Source organism: Entelurus aequoreus, linkage group LG23, assembly GCF_033978785.1.
Source record: "Entelurus aequoreus isolate RoL-2023_Sb linkage group LG23, RoL_Eaeq_v1.1, whole genome shotgun sequence".
NCBI lineage: Eukaryota > Metazoa > Chordata > Actinopteri > Syngnathiformes > Syngnathidae > Entelurus > Entelurus aequoreus.
In genome coordinates, this window is record NC_084753.1 from 38,411,446 (window position 1) to 38,427,414 (window position 15,969).

A 15,969-nucleotide genomic window follows, 5' to 3' on the forward strand; every position below is an offset into this window, starting at 1 on the left:
GACTAACTCAGCCTGGAGGATGTGTGTAATGTTGAGATGTATTGGAGATGACTTGGTTTGTTTGGATGTTGTCAACCTGTCAATTGTTCTATTTAAACATGTTGTCAGATCTCGCGAGAGAAACAAGCAACCAGCTCTATTACTTCTTCTTCTTACTGGCAGTTTGTAGCTTGAAAGGTTCATACTGCCACCTACTGGACTGTAGAGTGTAGTGTGGGCCATAGAACAGAAGGAGGAAATCCCGTTAAGAACCTGTGGAGGGCAGCAATACACCTAAGATGTTCTACTAGTCTGCTGGAAATAGAAAGAAGAAGAAGAAGGAGGAAAAAGCAAGGTCTGGATACGGACGAGCTTTGAAGGAGGATCGGAAGCGGAAGTGAACCAAGGAGCGGTGGCTGACAGTGAGACTGCCAACCCTCCCGATTTTTCCGGGAGACTCCCGAATTTCAGTGCCCCTCCCAAAAATCTCCCGGGGCATCCATTCTCCCGATTTTCACCCGGACACCAATATTGAGGGCGTGCCATGATGGCACTGCCTTTAGCGTCCTCTACAACCTGTCGTCGCGTTCGCTATTTCTCGATACATACAGCTTGCCGGCTCAGTCACATGTTGTACGCGGTTTCTACAGACACACGTAAGCGACTGCAAGACATACTTGATCAACAGCCATACAGGTCACACTAAGGGTGACGTATAAACAACTTTAACACTGTCACACATATGCACCACACTGTGAACCCACACCAAACAAGAATGACAAACACATTTCGGGAGAACCTCCGCACCGTAACACAACATAAAAACAAAAGAACAAATACCCAGAATCCTTTGCAGCCCTAACTCTTCTGGGCTACAATATACACCCCGCTACCACCAAACCCCGCCCCCCCCCCCAACCCCGCCCACCTATGGGCACATAGCTAGTGTGTGTCATGCTAAAATGAGATGTGGAAGATGTGGAGGGGAGTATGAATATGGACAATGTGGAGATAATGAACAGGTCAAGTGTTGTAAGCACACAGCAGCGTATGGGGGATGTGTCATAAGGAAACAGGCAACAGAAGTACAGCAAATCAGAGTAGAAAGAAATATTACATACGCAGAGGCAGTTAAAGTAAGACATCAAGAAAGTGTAGAACAAGATAGAAGTGAGAATAGTTCAAGTAATGAAAAACAAGAGGCAGCAAATACAGGAATTTCCATGGACAAACTAGTTGTGTTCCTGGCATACGTAATAAAGTGTACAGAACAGGCAAGAAATAAGACTGAAAAGATCAAAATGTATCGTCAAAGCAGCAGCAAAGTTTTTAAATGTAAAAGAACTATCTTGGGAACAGGTGCAAGGTGAACTACAGAGAGTAGATGAAATGGAGTCATGTGACCACAATCCAACGCCATGTTAATTGTTCAGTGGAATGTCAGAAGTTTAATAGCAAACGGACAGGAATTAAAGGGATATGTTGGGGGGGGGGGGGGGGATCTGGAAAACAAAATCAATCCAAATGACAGCATTTCTAATGTTATAAGTCACAAATCACATGGGAGTCACACACGGTCTGGTTCTAGTAGATCAAGCACCGCCTCAGCTCGCAAAGAGGCAGAGGCCGAAAGGGCTGCCCTCGCTGTCCGCTCTGCAGCTCTAAAAGAAAAAACATGCATTGGAAGAGGAGGAGGAAAGGATAAAAAGGAAATTGGAAGAGGAGGAGTCACAGATCAAAAAGAAATTGGAAGAGGAGAGAGAAAGGATCAGAAAGAAAAAGGAAATGATGGACCTGGATGCTCAATTGGCAGCTGCTGATGTGAAATTAGCAGTTCTAAAAGCTCCCAGCCTTCATGCTCCCTCACATACAGCATCTGATGGCATGAACTCCTACTTAAAGAGAACCAAGGAACCACCAGTCACTCTAAATCCACAGGCTAAAGACTATCAACCCTCACACAGCAGCAGTCAAGCCAAGCTTCACCACCACCTCCACCACAGTCCATACACCATCCATCTGAGCAACAACAAATAACAGCATGGCAACTACAATATAGGACACCACCTCCCATTCAACCACCCACATTTTGGCAAGAGCAACAGTCCATGCTTTCACACCCTAAACCCATTCAGGTACAACCGCAACCGCCACCCTCTTTACCAAAACAGAGGCAGGTCTCTTGGAATACAGTGCAGGACCATAGCCCTACAACCCACATGGACCCCCCTGTACAGCAATCAAGGCAAAGTAACATTTCCCCTCCAACCAATGGCACCCCTACTGTACGTGATTTATTGCACAGGCAAAATGAGATTGCAACATTGCAAATGTCGTTGCAAACTTCCCATCTACTCCCACCAAGGGATATTCCCTATTTAGATGGTGATCCATTACTGTACAGAACCTTTGTCAGAGCATTTGTGCAATGTATTGAAAAAAAACCCACAAGCAACAAAGGAGACTGTTTGTACTATCTGGAAATGTACACTAGGGGTCAACCTAAAGAACTGGTGCGTAGCTGTCAACACATGCCCCCAGATAGAGGCTATGAGATGGCAAAGTATTTGTTGGAAAACACTTTGGTGACCAGTACCAGATAACAGCAGCTTACATGGAGAAAGTATTTAACTGGCCTTTGGTGAAGTTTGAATATGTACGAGCTCTGCAAGCCTACTCACTTTACCTTCGAGAATGTTGCACTGCCATGGAAAACGTGCAGTATATGCAATAACTTAATATTCCAGCGAACATGAAAACTGTGATCTTCAAGCTGCCGTACAAGCTGTGAGAAAGCTGGAGAGTCTCTGCATGCAACATATTGGAAAACCACCATCGCAGACCTCAGTTCTCAGACATTGTTGCATTCATTGAGCGACATGTGAATATTGTCTCTGACCCAGTCTTTGGAGACATTCAGAATGCACCACAGCATACAGAAGGTAAACCTGTGAGAGGAATGAAATCACAAGGTAAACCCAAAGTCCAAGGAAACAGTTTTGCAACGACCATTACTATCGAAACCCCTGAAGCGGAAGATCAAACCAGATTTAAACCTGCTCCAAAGCAAAGTGCATCTGCTCGTATCACAAACGCCTGTGTTTGCTGCTCTAAAAATCACACTCTTGACCAGAACACCCACAGGGAGAAGATAACTTTCATAAGACAGAAAGGAATCTGTTTTGGGTGTCTTCAGGTTGGACATCTTAGCAGGCATTGTGACAAGCGCTTGACCTGCAAGGTATGCAAGTAAAACCATCCAAGTCTGCTTCATATTGGTCAGAAGTAAAGAGCAAGCAACATAAATGCAAACCAAAATAAGGCAATGGAACTATCTGTGAGTAATGCACAAGTATCTCTGCAAACATGTGGACAAACGGGAGCTGGTAACGGAAATGGAATTCTGTCAATTCTGCCTGTACAGATAAAGTCCAGTAAAGGACACACAGTCATACAAACCTATGCATTCCTGGATCCGGGCAGCACAGATACATTTTGTTCTGAAAGCTTGATGACAAAGCTCAACTTGAAACAAAGAAAAGCTAAAATCAGTCTCCTAACCATGGGCCCAAAAACAACAGTTTCCAGTTACATGCTGACGGACTTAAAGATTTCCAGCCTCACTGGGCAACAGTTCTACGACCTTCCCAAGGTCTACACCAAAAAAAGGATGCCCGTAACGACAAGAAACCTCATCAATAAAGAGGAGTTGGCTAAATGGCCATACTTGGATGGCGTCACTCTTCCTCGTATTCAAGCCGATGTAGAGCTATTGATTGGGACCAATGCATCTAAACTGCTTGAACCCTGGGAAGTGGTCAACAGTCGTGGAAATGGACCGTATGCCGTTAAGACCCTATTGGGGTGGGTCATTAACGGCCTTCCTGATTACAGTGAGAAGAGGAGTAAGATTGGCTGCTCCACTACTACTTTAAACAGGATCTCCATAACAAAGCTGGAGGAGCTGCTGCACAATCAATATAATCATGATTTTAACGACAGGTCATCAGAAGACAAAGAAGAAATGTCTAGAGATGACATGAAGTTCATGAAGGTCATGACTGATTCGTGCAAGCTTCAAGATGGACACTACACTTTGGAACTTCCCTTTAAAAAGAAGGATGATGTGTCTCTGCCCAACAGTCAGTGCGTTGCTAGGCAACGCATACTTGGTCTGAAAAGGAGCTTTGGGAAAGATGAAATATTTCAAACATCTGATGTCACACAATGGCACATTCAAAATCCTGCAGACAGAGCCTCAAGAGGAGTTAAAGTGGATGAGTTACTGACTCACAAAGGATGGATAGAAGGCCCTGAGTTTCTGAAGAAACAGAAGAAGAGTGGCTAGCTGATATCTTGAAGTATGGGATTGCAGCGGAGGACCCTGAGATAAAAAAAAAAGGAGCTCAGCACCAATGCAGTTATTGATACTCCAAGTGCTACTCACTAACTGATCACTTACTTCTTCGATTGGAAACGGTTGAAGAGGTCAGTTGCCTGGATCCTGAAAATAAGGACTCTACTGGAGATGAGTCAAAAGAGGAAACTACTATGATGTGCATTAAAGCTACACTGAAACACCAAACTCAAAGATGATTATTATTTGTTTATATTTAAGGCTCCGTTGTTATTATTTTGAATTGTTCATGAAATCCTGCCCTTCTCAATTAGGGGCCGCCGTGTTGGAGCCAAATTTTCTTATTTGTTTATATTGTTTTTATTTAGTTTTCTCTAATTGATTGCTGGCCTCAGTTCATGCTGAATATCCCTTTCGGCAGATTGCTCCGCCCACTTCCTGTTGAGAACGAGGAAGTGTGGCCAGGGATGGGACTGTTTCTATGGTGCGGTTGCCATGGTAGCCTCCTTTAATTGGGTTCAGCTGGGAACACTCGGGGGGCGATTGCATGGAGGACAAACCGTTTTTAACCTTGCCGTGTCGTGTCGTGTGTGGTCAGGTCTCGCTGCTGTGACAATGTGCCATTCAAGGTCAGCATACATAATGTTCTATAACCTACAGTTGATTTAATTTTGATAGCTTGGAATAAACGGATTGTCATATCCAAACACATTTCTACAGTACTGGACATTCAATCATTTGCACGCGTCAAACTGGTCAACACAGTCGCCCTCAGTATCAGCCCAAAGGTAAGGGCTGTACAATGATAATAAAATGTCTCATAGCCGATTATACAAATGTGATGATCTCATCTTGATACTGTCCTGCCACAGTGAATATGTTTCCCTTTTAAAGGGCAAAGTCCTCCCAGGGTCTTTTGTCCTAATGACTGACTGGATAAAGTGAGGAGACTATAATTTAGGAAAACAATTTATTTCACAAATGGACTAGAATAAGTAACACATTTTTACAGGTAGCTAAATTCGACAGAACACCAGCATCATCTTCTCAACAACACCCACATTCTTACATACAACATATTTAAGAATGGCGGTAATAAATACATATAAAGTTAGTAAACATGTGAGAGTAGGAAGTAAACAAACCTTTTATGTGTAAAAATACTGAACTATAATGTCCACGTTTAGACTTTCTCCATCAAACGCCATCTTGCTTTTTCTTCTTTCTATTTCCATCAGACTAGTAGAAGATCTTAGGTGTATTACTGCCCTCCATAGGCTATTAACAGAATGTCCTCTTTCTGTCCTATGGCCCACACTACAGACTTGGACACAAACAGGACAAGAAGTAAAAATGTATGCATTCTTTCCAACGGCCGCTGGGTGGCAGCAGAGGCTCCATGTTTTACCTGAAGAAACATTTGACTTCAGCACTTTCCACATTATTTATCTCATCTTTACTGCTAGAGTTCAGCTCACTGAGGATTTAAGCTCCATTTTGGTATTTTAATTATCTTTAATTATTCATAAACAGGCTTAAAAAAAAAAGATAAAAAAGATGACTGCACATCAATAAACTGTCACTAAACTTCAATAAAACAAAATATATCATATTTGGAGATTGGAAACATGTAAAACAGAAATTATGATGGATAATATTGAAATGAAAGTAATAAAGGTAATCACATTTTTAGGAGTTAATATAGATGATGAAGTAAGCTGGACACTACATATACATCATATAAAGAAAACATTAAAAAAATGGAGTGCAATACTAAACAGAATAAAATACATACTTACAAATATTAACTACAATTATTGCACCCAACTTCAGTTGAAGCATACATTGTTTATTGCATAAAGGTCTGGGGACATACATATAAAACAATCACAAAACAATATTTATATTACAAAAGAGAGTAATACAGATAATTAAAAGAATAGATTATTGACACCCAAGAAATGATTCATAAAGTCACACATTTTAAAAGTAAATGATCTTGTATAAAAGACAACTGCTCAAATGATGTATAAAGTCAATAATAATATGCTTCCAGAAGTGGTCCAGAAGATGTTTCAGATGTGAAGCAGTAAATATGAACTAAGAGGGATTTATGTGTACTCAAAAGCAAAGGTATGAACACATGTAAAACAAATATGTATATCATATAAAGGAGTTCATCTATGGAATCATCTACAATTAGAAATTAAAATATGTAACACTTCCTTATTTCAAAAAAACATATATAAAACACTGTTACGAATAAGTATAAAAGTGAATTATGAATATCTACACATAAAATGTTTCTTGTATGTAACATATTTTATGTAGTGTTTATTCTCACCTCTTCAGTCAAATTGTTCTGTTCATTTTAAAGTACACAAATGTGTATATTAACTCATGTACTTGACTGAAATAAAAGCACTAATCTGAAGTGTCTAATCTATAAATGTTAGAATCATATTAACAAGATTGTGTTACACACACAACAATGATGTCACACATGTTATATGTGCTGATGTTGTTAGACAGTTTATTTCAAATCCTGCATCTTCATTTGCTGCTGCTGTCCTCACCAGCACACTTGTGTTTCTTACACTGGTACTTATAAGAGAATCTTTCACCACACACACTGCAACTGAACACTTTCTCTCCAGTGTGTATTCTCATGTGTGCTTCCAATTGCTGGCTTTGTATAAAACTTTTACTACATACTGAACATATAAAAGGTTTCTCTCCAGTGTGTGTTCTTATGTGTACTTCCAATTGCTGTCTTTTTATAAAACTTTTACAACATACTGAACATATAAAAGGTTTTTCTCCAGTGTGTGTTCTCATGTGGCTTTTCAAATGTTGACTATGAGTAAAATCTTTACCGCAGATTGAACATGAAAAAGGTTTTTCTCCAGTGTGTATTCTCATGTGTTCTTTTAAACTTTGATTTATTACAAAACTTTTACTACATTCTGAGCAGGAAAAAGGTTTTTCTCCCGTGTGTATTCTCATGTGTGTTTTGAAATGGTCCCTCTGAATAAAATCTTTACCGCAGATTAAACATGAAAAAGGCTTTTCTCCAGTGTGTGTTCTCATGTGTACTTTTAAATTTTGATTCATCACAAAACTTTTACCACATTCTGAGCAGGAAAAAGGTTTTTCTCCAGTGTGTATTCTCATGTGTGTTTTGAAATGGTCCCTTCGAGTAAAATCTTTACCACAGATTGAACATGAAAAAGGTTTCTCTCCAGTGTGTGTTCTCATGTGTCTTTTCAAATTACTAGATTTAAAAGTTTTGTCACAGAGAGAACATGTGAAGTGTGTGTTGTCAGTGTGACATGTCTTATCATCTTTAGAGTCTTCATCATCAGTGTCAGGAGAGTGTGACGTTGTGTCCTCACTATCTGATAGTGGAGCTAAGAGCTTGTCTGCTTGTGATCCTCCACAGTGGTCTCCATCAGCTTCTGTTGTCATGTGTTGAGTTGAGCTGCTGCTTGGAGGCTCCGCCTCTCTCTTCTCCTCACTCTCACCTTTGACCTCATCATCTTCACTCTTCACAGGGACACCAGTCACTGGCATCTTGGTGACATCAACCTCCTCCAGTCCTTCAAGATGCTCTCCCTGCTGACTGATGCTGTGTTCCTCCTCTTCCTCTTTAATGTGAGGGGTCAGTGGGTCCCCCTCTTCCTCTTTAATCTGAGGGGTCAGTGGGTCCTCCCCTTCCTCCTTAATGTGAGGGCTCAGTGGGTCCTCCGCTTCCTTTTTAAAATAGGGGATCAGTGGGTATTCCTCTTCTTTCTTAATGTGGAAGGGCTGTGGCTCCTCCGTCCGCATCCTGAAGCTCCACTTCTGTTCACTCTCACCTTTGACCTCATCATCTTCACTCTTCACACTGATGAGGTGTCTCTTGTCTTCCTCTATGAAGTGGGGGGACAGCCGCTGTTTTTCTTCATCTTTAAAGTAGGGGGGCTGTGGCTCCTCTTCTTTCACGTGGAGGTGCTCTGACCTCTTCTGCTCCATACTGGAGGACCCCTCCTGCTGCTCAGGTGGACAATATTTTTCACAGACGTCTGCAGGACACAAAAAGACAAACACATGCTGGGATCGAAATATATAAGATTTTACCAATTCAGATTTCATTTTCGATTCGGTTATTTGTGGACTCACTTTCACATTCTGTAAAAAGGAGAAGAAACAGGTCGATTAGCATCAACTTTGACTAGTTGAGAAGTAACATGAGCGTACAAAGCCAACAGTGAGGTCTTAAGAGGCACAGATTTTACGGGTCCCCCATGAAGTGCCAGAGGGCCCTAAGGACAATATTCTGCTTTGAAAATAATCTATCACATAAAAATATTTCTGGCAAGTAATTAACAAAATACTACATGTTATTTTGGGGCAATTACAAAAGAATGTCCACTGTAATTCTCAGGGCATTCAATCAATCACAACCGTTAAAGTGAACATATATACATAAATATATATATATATATATATATATATATATATATATATATATATATATATATATATATATATATATATATATATATATATACATACCCCGCCTTACACCCGATTGTAGCTGAGATAGTCTCCAGCACCCCCCGCGACTCCGAAAGGGATAAGTGGTAGAAAATGGATGGATGGATGGATATATATACAAACCCCGTTTCCATATGAGTTGGGAAATTGTGTTAGATGTAAATATAAATGGAATACAATGATTTGCAAATCATTTTCAACCCATATTCAATTGAATGCACTACAAAGACAACATATTTGATGTTCAAACTGATAAACATTTTTTTTTGTGCAAATAATCATTAACTTTAGAATTTAAAGCCAGCAACACGTGACAAAGAAGTTGGGAAAAGTGGCAATAAATACTGATAAAGTTGAGGAATGCTCATCAAACACTTATCTGGAACACCCCACAGGTGTGCAGGCTAATTGGGAACAGGTGGGTGCCATGATTGGGTATAAAAACAGCTTCCCAAAAAATGCTCAGTCTTTCACAAGAAAGGATGGGGCGTGGTACACCCCTTTGTCCACAACTGCGTGAGCAAATAGTCAAACAGTTTAAGAACAACGTTTCCCAAAGTGCAATTGCAAAAAATGTAGGGATTTCAACATCTACGCTCCATAATATCATCAAAAGGTTCAGAGAATCTGGAGAAATCACTCCACGTAAGCGGCATGGCCAGAAACTAACATTGAATGACCGTCCCCTTCGATCCCTCAGATGGCACTGTATCAAAAACCGACAGCAATCTCTAAAGGATATCACCACATGGGCTCAGGAACACTTCAGAAAACCACTGTCACTAAATACAGTTGGTCACTACATCTGTAAGTGCAAGTTAAAGCTCTACTATGCAAAGCGAAAGCCATTTATCAACAACACCCAGAAACGCCGCCGGCTTCTCCGGGCCCGAGATCATCTAAGATGGACTGATGCAAAGTGGAAAAGTGTTCTGTGGTCTGACGAGTCCACATTTCAAATTGTTTCTGGAAATATTCAACATTGTGTCATCCGGACCAAAGGGGAAGCGAACCATCCAGACTGTTATTGACGCAAAGTTCAAAAGCCAGCATGTGTGATGGTATGGGGGTGTGTTAGTGCCCAAGGCATGGGTAACTTACACATCTGTGAAGGCACCATTAATGCTGAAAGGTACATACAGGTTTTGGAACAACATATGCTGCCATCTAAGCGCCGTTTTTTTCATGGACGCCCCTGCTTATTTCAGCAAGACAATGCCAAGCCACATTCAGCACGTGTTACAACAGCGTGGCTTCGTAAAAAAAGAGTGCGGGTACTTTCCTGGCCCGCCTGCAGTCCAGACCTGTCTCCCATCGAAAATGTGTGGCGCATTATGAAGCGTAAAATACCACAGCGGAGACCCCGGAATGTTGAAAGACTGAAGATCTACATAAAACAAGAATGGGAAAGAATTCCACTTTCCAAAGCTTTAACAATTAGTTTCTTCAGTTCCCAATCGTTTATTGAGTGTTGTTAAAAGAAAAGGTGATATAACACAGTGGTGAACATGCCCTTTCCCAACTACTTTGGCACGTGTTGCAGCCATGAAATTCTAAGTTAATTATTATTTGCAAAAAAAAAATAAAGTTTATGAGTTTGAACATCAAATATCTTGTCTTTGTAGTGCGTTCAATTGAATATGGGTTGAAAAGGATTTGCAAATCATTGTATTCCGTTTATATTTACATCTAACACAATTTCCCAACTCATATGGAAACGGGGTTTGTACATATACACATGCATATATACAGTCGCGATCAAAAGTTTACATACACTTGTAAAGAACATAATGTCATGGCTGTCTTGAGTTTCCAATCTTTTCTACAATTCTTATTTTTTTGTGATAGAAACAATGTAAAAACATTCATGAAGTTTGCTTCTTTTATGAATTTATTATGGGTCTACTGAAAATGTGAGCAAATGTGCTGGGTCAAAAGTATACATACAGCAATGTTAATATTTGCTTACATGTCCCTTGGCAAGTTTCACTGCAATAAGACGCTTTTGGTTGCCATCCACAAGCTTCTGCTTGAATTTTTGACAACTCCTCTTGACAAAATTGGTGCAGTTCAGCTAAATGTGTTGGTTTTCTGACATAGACTTGTTTCTTCAGCATTGTCCACACGTTAAGTCAGGACTTTGGGAAGGCCATTCTAAAACCTTAATTCTAGCCTGATTTAGCCATTCCTTTACCACTTTTGACGTGTGTTTGGGGTCATTATCCTGTTGGAACACCCAACTGCGCCCAAGACCCAACCTCCGGGCTGATGATTTTAGGTTGTCTCGAAGAATTTGGAGGTAATCCTCCTTTTTCATTGTCCCATTTAAAGCACCAGTTCCATTGGCAGCAGAACAGGCCCAGAGCATAATACGACCACCACCATGCTTGACGGTAGGAATAGTGTTCATGGGATTAAAGGCCTCACCTTTTCTCCTCCAAACATATTGCTGGGTATTGTGGCCAAACAGCTCCATTTTTATTTTATCTGACCACAGAACTTTCCTCCAGAAGGTCTTATCTTTGTCCATGTGATGTCAGATTAAACAAAAATTAAGTTGTTTGGCCACAATACATTACACTATATACATTAGGGGCGGTATGGCGTAGTGGGTAGAGCGGCCGTGCCAGAAACCTGAGGGTTGCAGGTTCGCTCCCCGCCTCTTGACATCCAAAATCGCTGCCGTTGTGTCCTTGGGCAGGACACTTCACCCTTGCCCCCGGTGCCGCTCACACTGGTGAATGAAGGATGAATGAATGATAGGTGGTGGTCGGAGGGGCCGTAGGCGCAAACTGGCAGCCTCGCTTCCGTCAGTCTACCCCAGGGCAGCTTACCACCACCAGGTGTGAATGAATGATGGGTTCCCACTTCTCTGTGAGCGCTTTGAGTATCTAATAATAGAAAAGCGCGATATAAAATCTAATCCATTATTACGATCAATTGAAATCGGTACAATACCACCTTTGAAAAGCACCGCTTCCGCTCTTTCATCTGAGTGACTACAGGGTCGAGGCGCACACACAAAGTGCATACAAACAATAACATCTTGAAGAGGAAGAAAGGCAAAAAACTACAATTCTACTGGTTAATAATGAGGGTGTGAAGTACAACATGGAGGTATTTGGGCTTCAAAACTAACAATAAAGGTGACACTTTAAACAAGGAGGCACCACGTTGCAAGTACTGTTTTACACCTTTCCTGCTTGTCGGCTCCCAGACCGTGGTCGAGGAGAGCAGGGGAGACCTTTCACTTTGGTCGGAATGACGAGGCCATCGATTAGTTACAACTTAGTCACTTTATTTATAATTTCCACTGGGCACAAGCGGACATCCACCATGCTATTGACACTCCTGCACATGCTAGCGCTACCTCTCCTAACTTGCCCACTCACTTACTCGTCACGCACCCCACATACTGCCATTCTTAAAAGGAGCACACACACACATATGCTACTCTCACAACAGCTGCTTTAAAACACGCCTCGCCAAATGTGGCGATTAGTATTAGCACCTTTGCTTCAAACTGAGGTCAACATTTAAATAATGAACATTCAGATCTGCACAAGGAGTTATAAAGAGTGACAGGTAATAATGTCATTGTTACACCTGTCCTGCTGTTCGGTCCAGTGCAGACTGCTCTCATATGAAACGTATCTCAACTGCATTATGGCAGTTATTTGAAGTAACACACCAATTAATAACATTTATTAAAAAGTAATTCCGCTAACAGGGCTCGAATTTAACCACGGCAACCGTGACAAAAGCCGCGACTGCCGTTGTGACTTGCCGCAATGCCCTAAAAAATGGACCAACATCGACGACAAGAACATGCCGTGACCGCCCTTGACTTTCAAGTTCAGGAGTTAATTCAGCTGTATTTCCAACTAGGACTTTCCCCCATGTCCCTTTAGGGGTGTTGTGACAAAATGTGAATGCCTGCCAAAAATGTATTTCCTGAAAAACCTGCATTTTTGGCTTGGTGTGTCCACAGCGGATTACTAGGTGTAAGACAAACACTTTATCTTCCTGGTTATTGTATCGCTACGTGTTTGACATTATTTAAGACTTTATCGTGCCCGGAAAAGGACAGTTTGCCTCTTCTGTGGTATTGATGAGATTTAAAGGAGTGTTGTTAGTCCCATCTTGATGTGATAAAACCTCTTTCTTGTTTGGAAGATACACACAATTGTAACTGTTATTTCTTCCTGCACACAATAAATATGTACAACGTGTGTGGATGTATTCATTTATGTAAAATTGTCATTAAATGTAATATTGCCTGACAAAAAGTGATTCGACGTAATATTTTAATATTTACACATCGCATATTTACACACGGGTATTTTACTAGAATACCCTTATGAGCATTACATATATCAAAATCAAGTACCTACTTTACTGTTTACTTGTTGAAATACCCTTTTAGAGCAAATATCTACCCAAATTGCCACTTTGCTGCTACCAAAAATTGATTCCAGATAATATTAACAATAATAACAAAATTGTCAGAATAATTGTATATAAGTTATAACACAACTTTGTGTTCCATTGAGTTCAGGTCCCCTGCGAGAAGACAAAAGCTGTCTTTGATCTTATCAAGCAAAAGGATTGTAAAATTCCAGTCTGTGCGATGGGATGCGACATGGAGGTGTCGGTTTCTTTGATCTATTGACAGCCACAGGAACACCTTGTCCTGACCCGAGATCTACAAAGCGGAGAGGGAGCAGACCTGATGCAGCCCCAGGCACCTTTTCTTTGAATTGTTTATGACCGAGTGCAACAGCTGTTTACGACCCCCTTCCCTTTAGAAACAGCTGCAGCTATGTAATCAGAAAAGGCCCAAATAAAAGAGGATGCTTGGAAATCCCTCGTCAGAGCGTGGTGGGAAACTGTGCGAAGTTGCAGCCCAGACGTTTCTCCTCATGAGCTAAATTGAATCCTGTCTCTGTTTGATTTCTTTGCTTCTTGTCTTGTCTAATAGATGTCATCGGTGTTTGAACCTGACAAAAATGTCAGAGCATTTCTCTAAAACACAATATTATACATTCTGAAAATGTAAACGATAGCAAGAATATAGCTACAAATTTCAGAAAATGTCCCTAGCAAACACTTTGTTTAAAAGGTTTTTACTGTACCGAAAATTCTAAATAACTAAAGAAAAATCACTGATAAACACCGGAAAACTGTCACTGAATGTCTTAGTGTGATGTCATTGTGTGACAGACAAATGGTACACAGTTTCCACATGGTGAGGACATTGATGGTCTGACTCACTGTCTTACGGATTACCTCAACTTCTGCGTAGACGTGACCTGCCCTGCTAAGACTGTTCGGTGCTACCCTAATAACAAACCCTGGGTAACACGGGAGGTTAAAGCTGTCCTCAACAAGAAGAAAGCTGCCTTCAGGAGTGGAGACAGGGAGGCAATGAGAGCAGCACAGCGGGAGGTGAGGAAGGCTAAGGACAGCTACAGGAAGAAGCTGCAGCAGAACAACATGAGGGAGGTCTGGGAAGGTGTGAAAACCATCACAGGCCACAAGACAAAGACCAGAGCAGTAGGGAGGACAATAGAGAGGGCCAATGAGTTGAATAACTTCTTCAACCAGCACGTGTCCTCCCCACCCCCCACTCCTCATCGCAGCCACCCCCTCTTCTTCTCCCCTCAACACGCCTCCCCCCCAGCCATGGCTGCACCCTCCTCCTCCTCCTCCACCACATCTACACAGACATTAGTCATCTCTGTGGACCAGGTCAGAGGTCAACTGAGGAAGCTGCATCCTAGAAACTAACTGGTGCGCACCAGATACATATCTAAAAAAAAATTGTACCCATGTCCCTTTAAGGGCTCCATGATTTTTAAATGATCAGCATGTCATCTTTTATGTGACATTGTTTTACAAATAAAGATTGCAAAAAAGAAAACTATGGTAGTGACAACATGCAGGAACATAACTGACGTAAAACAAGTAAAAAGGAAGTGACGTTGTCTTTGCGTACGGGTGCATTGATCATGTCTTCCTGAACCGATCGTGCAGGGATTCTAAAACTGTGGTACGTGTACCACTAGTGGTACGCGGGCATCACCTAGTGCAGGGGTCGGCAACCCGCGGCTCCGGAGCCGCATGCGGCTCTTTGACCACTCTGATGCGGCTCAGCTGCATACTTGCCGACCCCCCGATTTTCCCAGGAGACTTACGGATCTCAGTGCCTCTCCTAGATAACTCCCAGGGAAAATATGATCCTATTTTCACTCTAATTACTAAATTAAGGGCGTGCCCTAATTACACTGTAGTAATTGTTCTCTATAGCATTTACAACCAGCGTGCCAGCCTGGCCACATGTTGTATGTAGCTTTTACTTGCACACATAGAAGACAGCAAAGCATACTTAGTCATCAGCCACACAGCTTACACTGACGGTAGCCGTATCAAACAACTTTAACACTGTTACGTTACAAATATGCGCCACACTGTGAACCCACACCAAAAAAGAATGAAAAACACATTTCTGGAGAACATCCCACCGTAACACAACATAAACACAACACAACCAATACCCAGAATCCCATGCAGCCCTAACTCTTCTGGTCTAGATTATACACCCCCGCTACCACCAAATCCCCCCACACATCAACCCCCCCCCCCCCCCCCCCCCTCCGTGCGTTGGTTGAGCGGAAGAGTTAGGGCTGCATGGGATTCTGGGTATTGGTTGTGTTGTGTTTATGTTGTGTTACAGTGCAGATGTTCTCCAGAAATGTGTTTGTCATTCTTTTTTGGTGTGGGTTCAAAGTGTGGCGCATATTTGTAACGTAACAGTGTTAAAGTTGTTTTATAAGGCTACCGTCAGTGTAAGATGTGTGGCTGCTGACCTAGTTCGCCTTGCTGTCACTTATGTGAGCAAGCTGAAACTGCATTCTACATGTGGTCGAGCAGGTACACTGTTTGGGCAGGCTGTAGAGGGCGCCATAAGCAGTGCCATCACGCCCTGATATTCGTGAGTCTCCTGGAAAAAATGAGAGGGTTGGCAAGTATGACGCTATCAAGCGCCATTCATTCAAAACTCGCGGGCCGCACTAACATCAAATTTCCACATT

At 41.7% G+C, this 15,969-nt stretch overlaps 1 protein-coding gene across 1 annotated transcript in view; it reads right to left on the reverse strand.

Annotated features, from left to right (window-relative positions):
* The window catches only part of LOC133640869 (gastrula zinc finger protein xFG20-1-like), a 177,378-nt gene that overhangs the window by 33,805 nt on the left and 127,604 nt on the right, over positions 1-15,969 (reverse strand). The window contains exon 3 of the mRNA XM_062034552.1: positions 6,902-8,400. Coding sequence (XP_061890536.1) covers positions 6,902-8,400 — 1,499 coding nt within the window. The remainder of the gene's footprint in view (positions 1-6,901; positions 8,401-15,969) is intronic.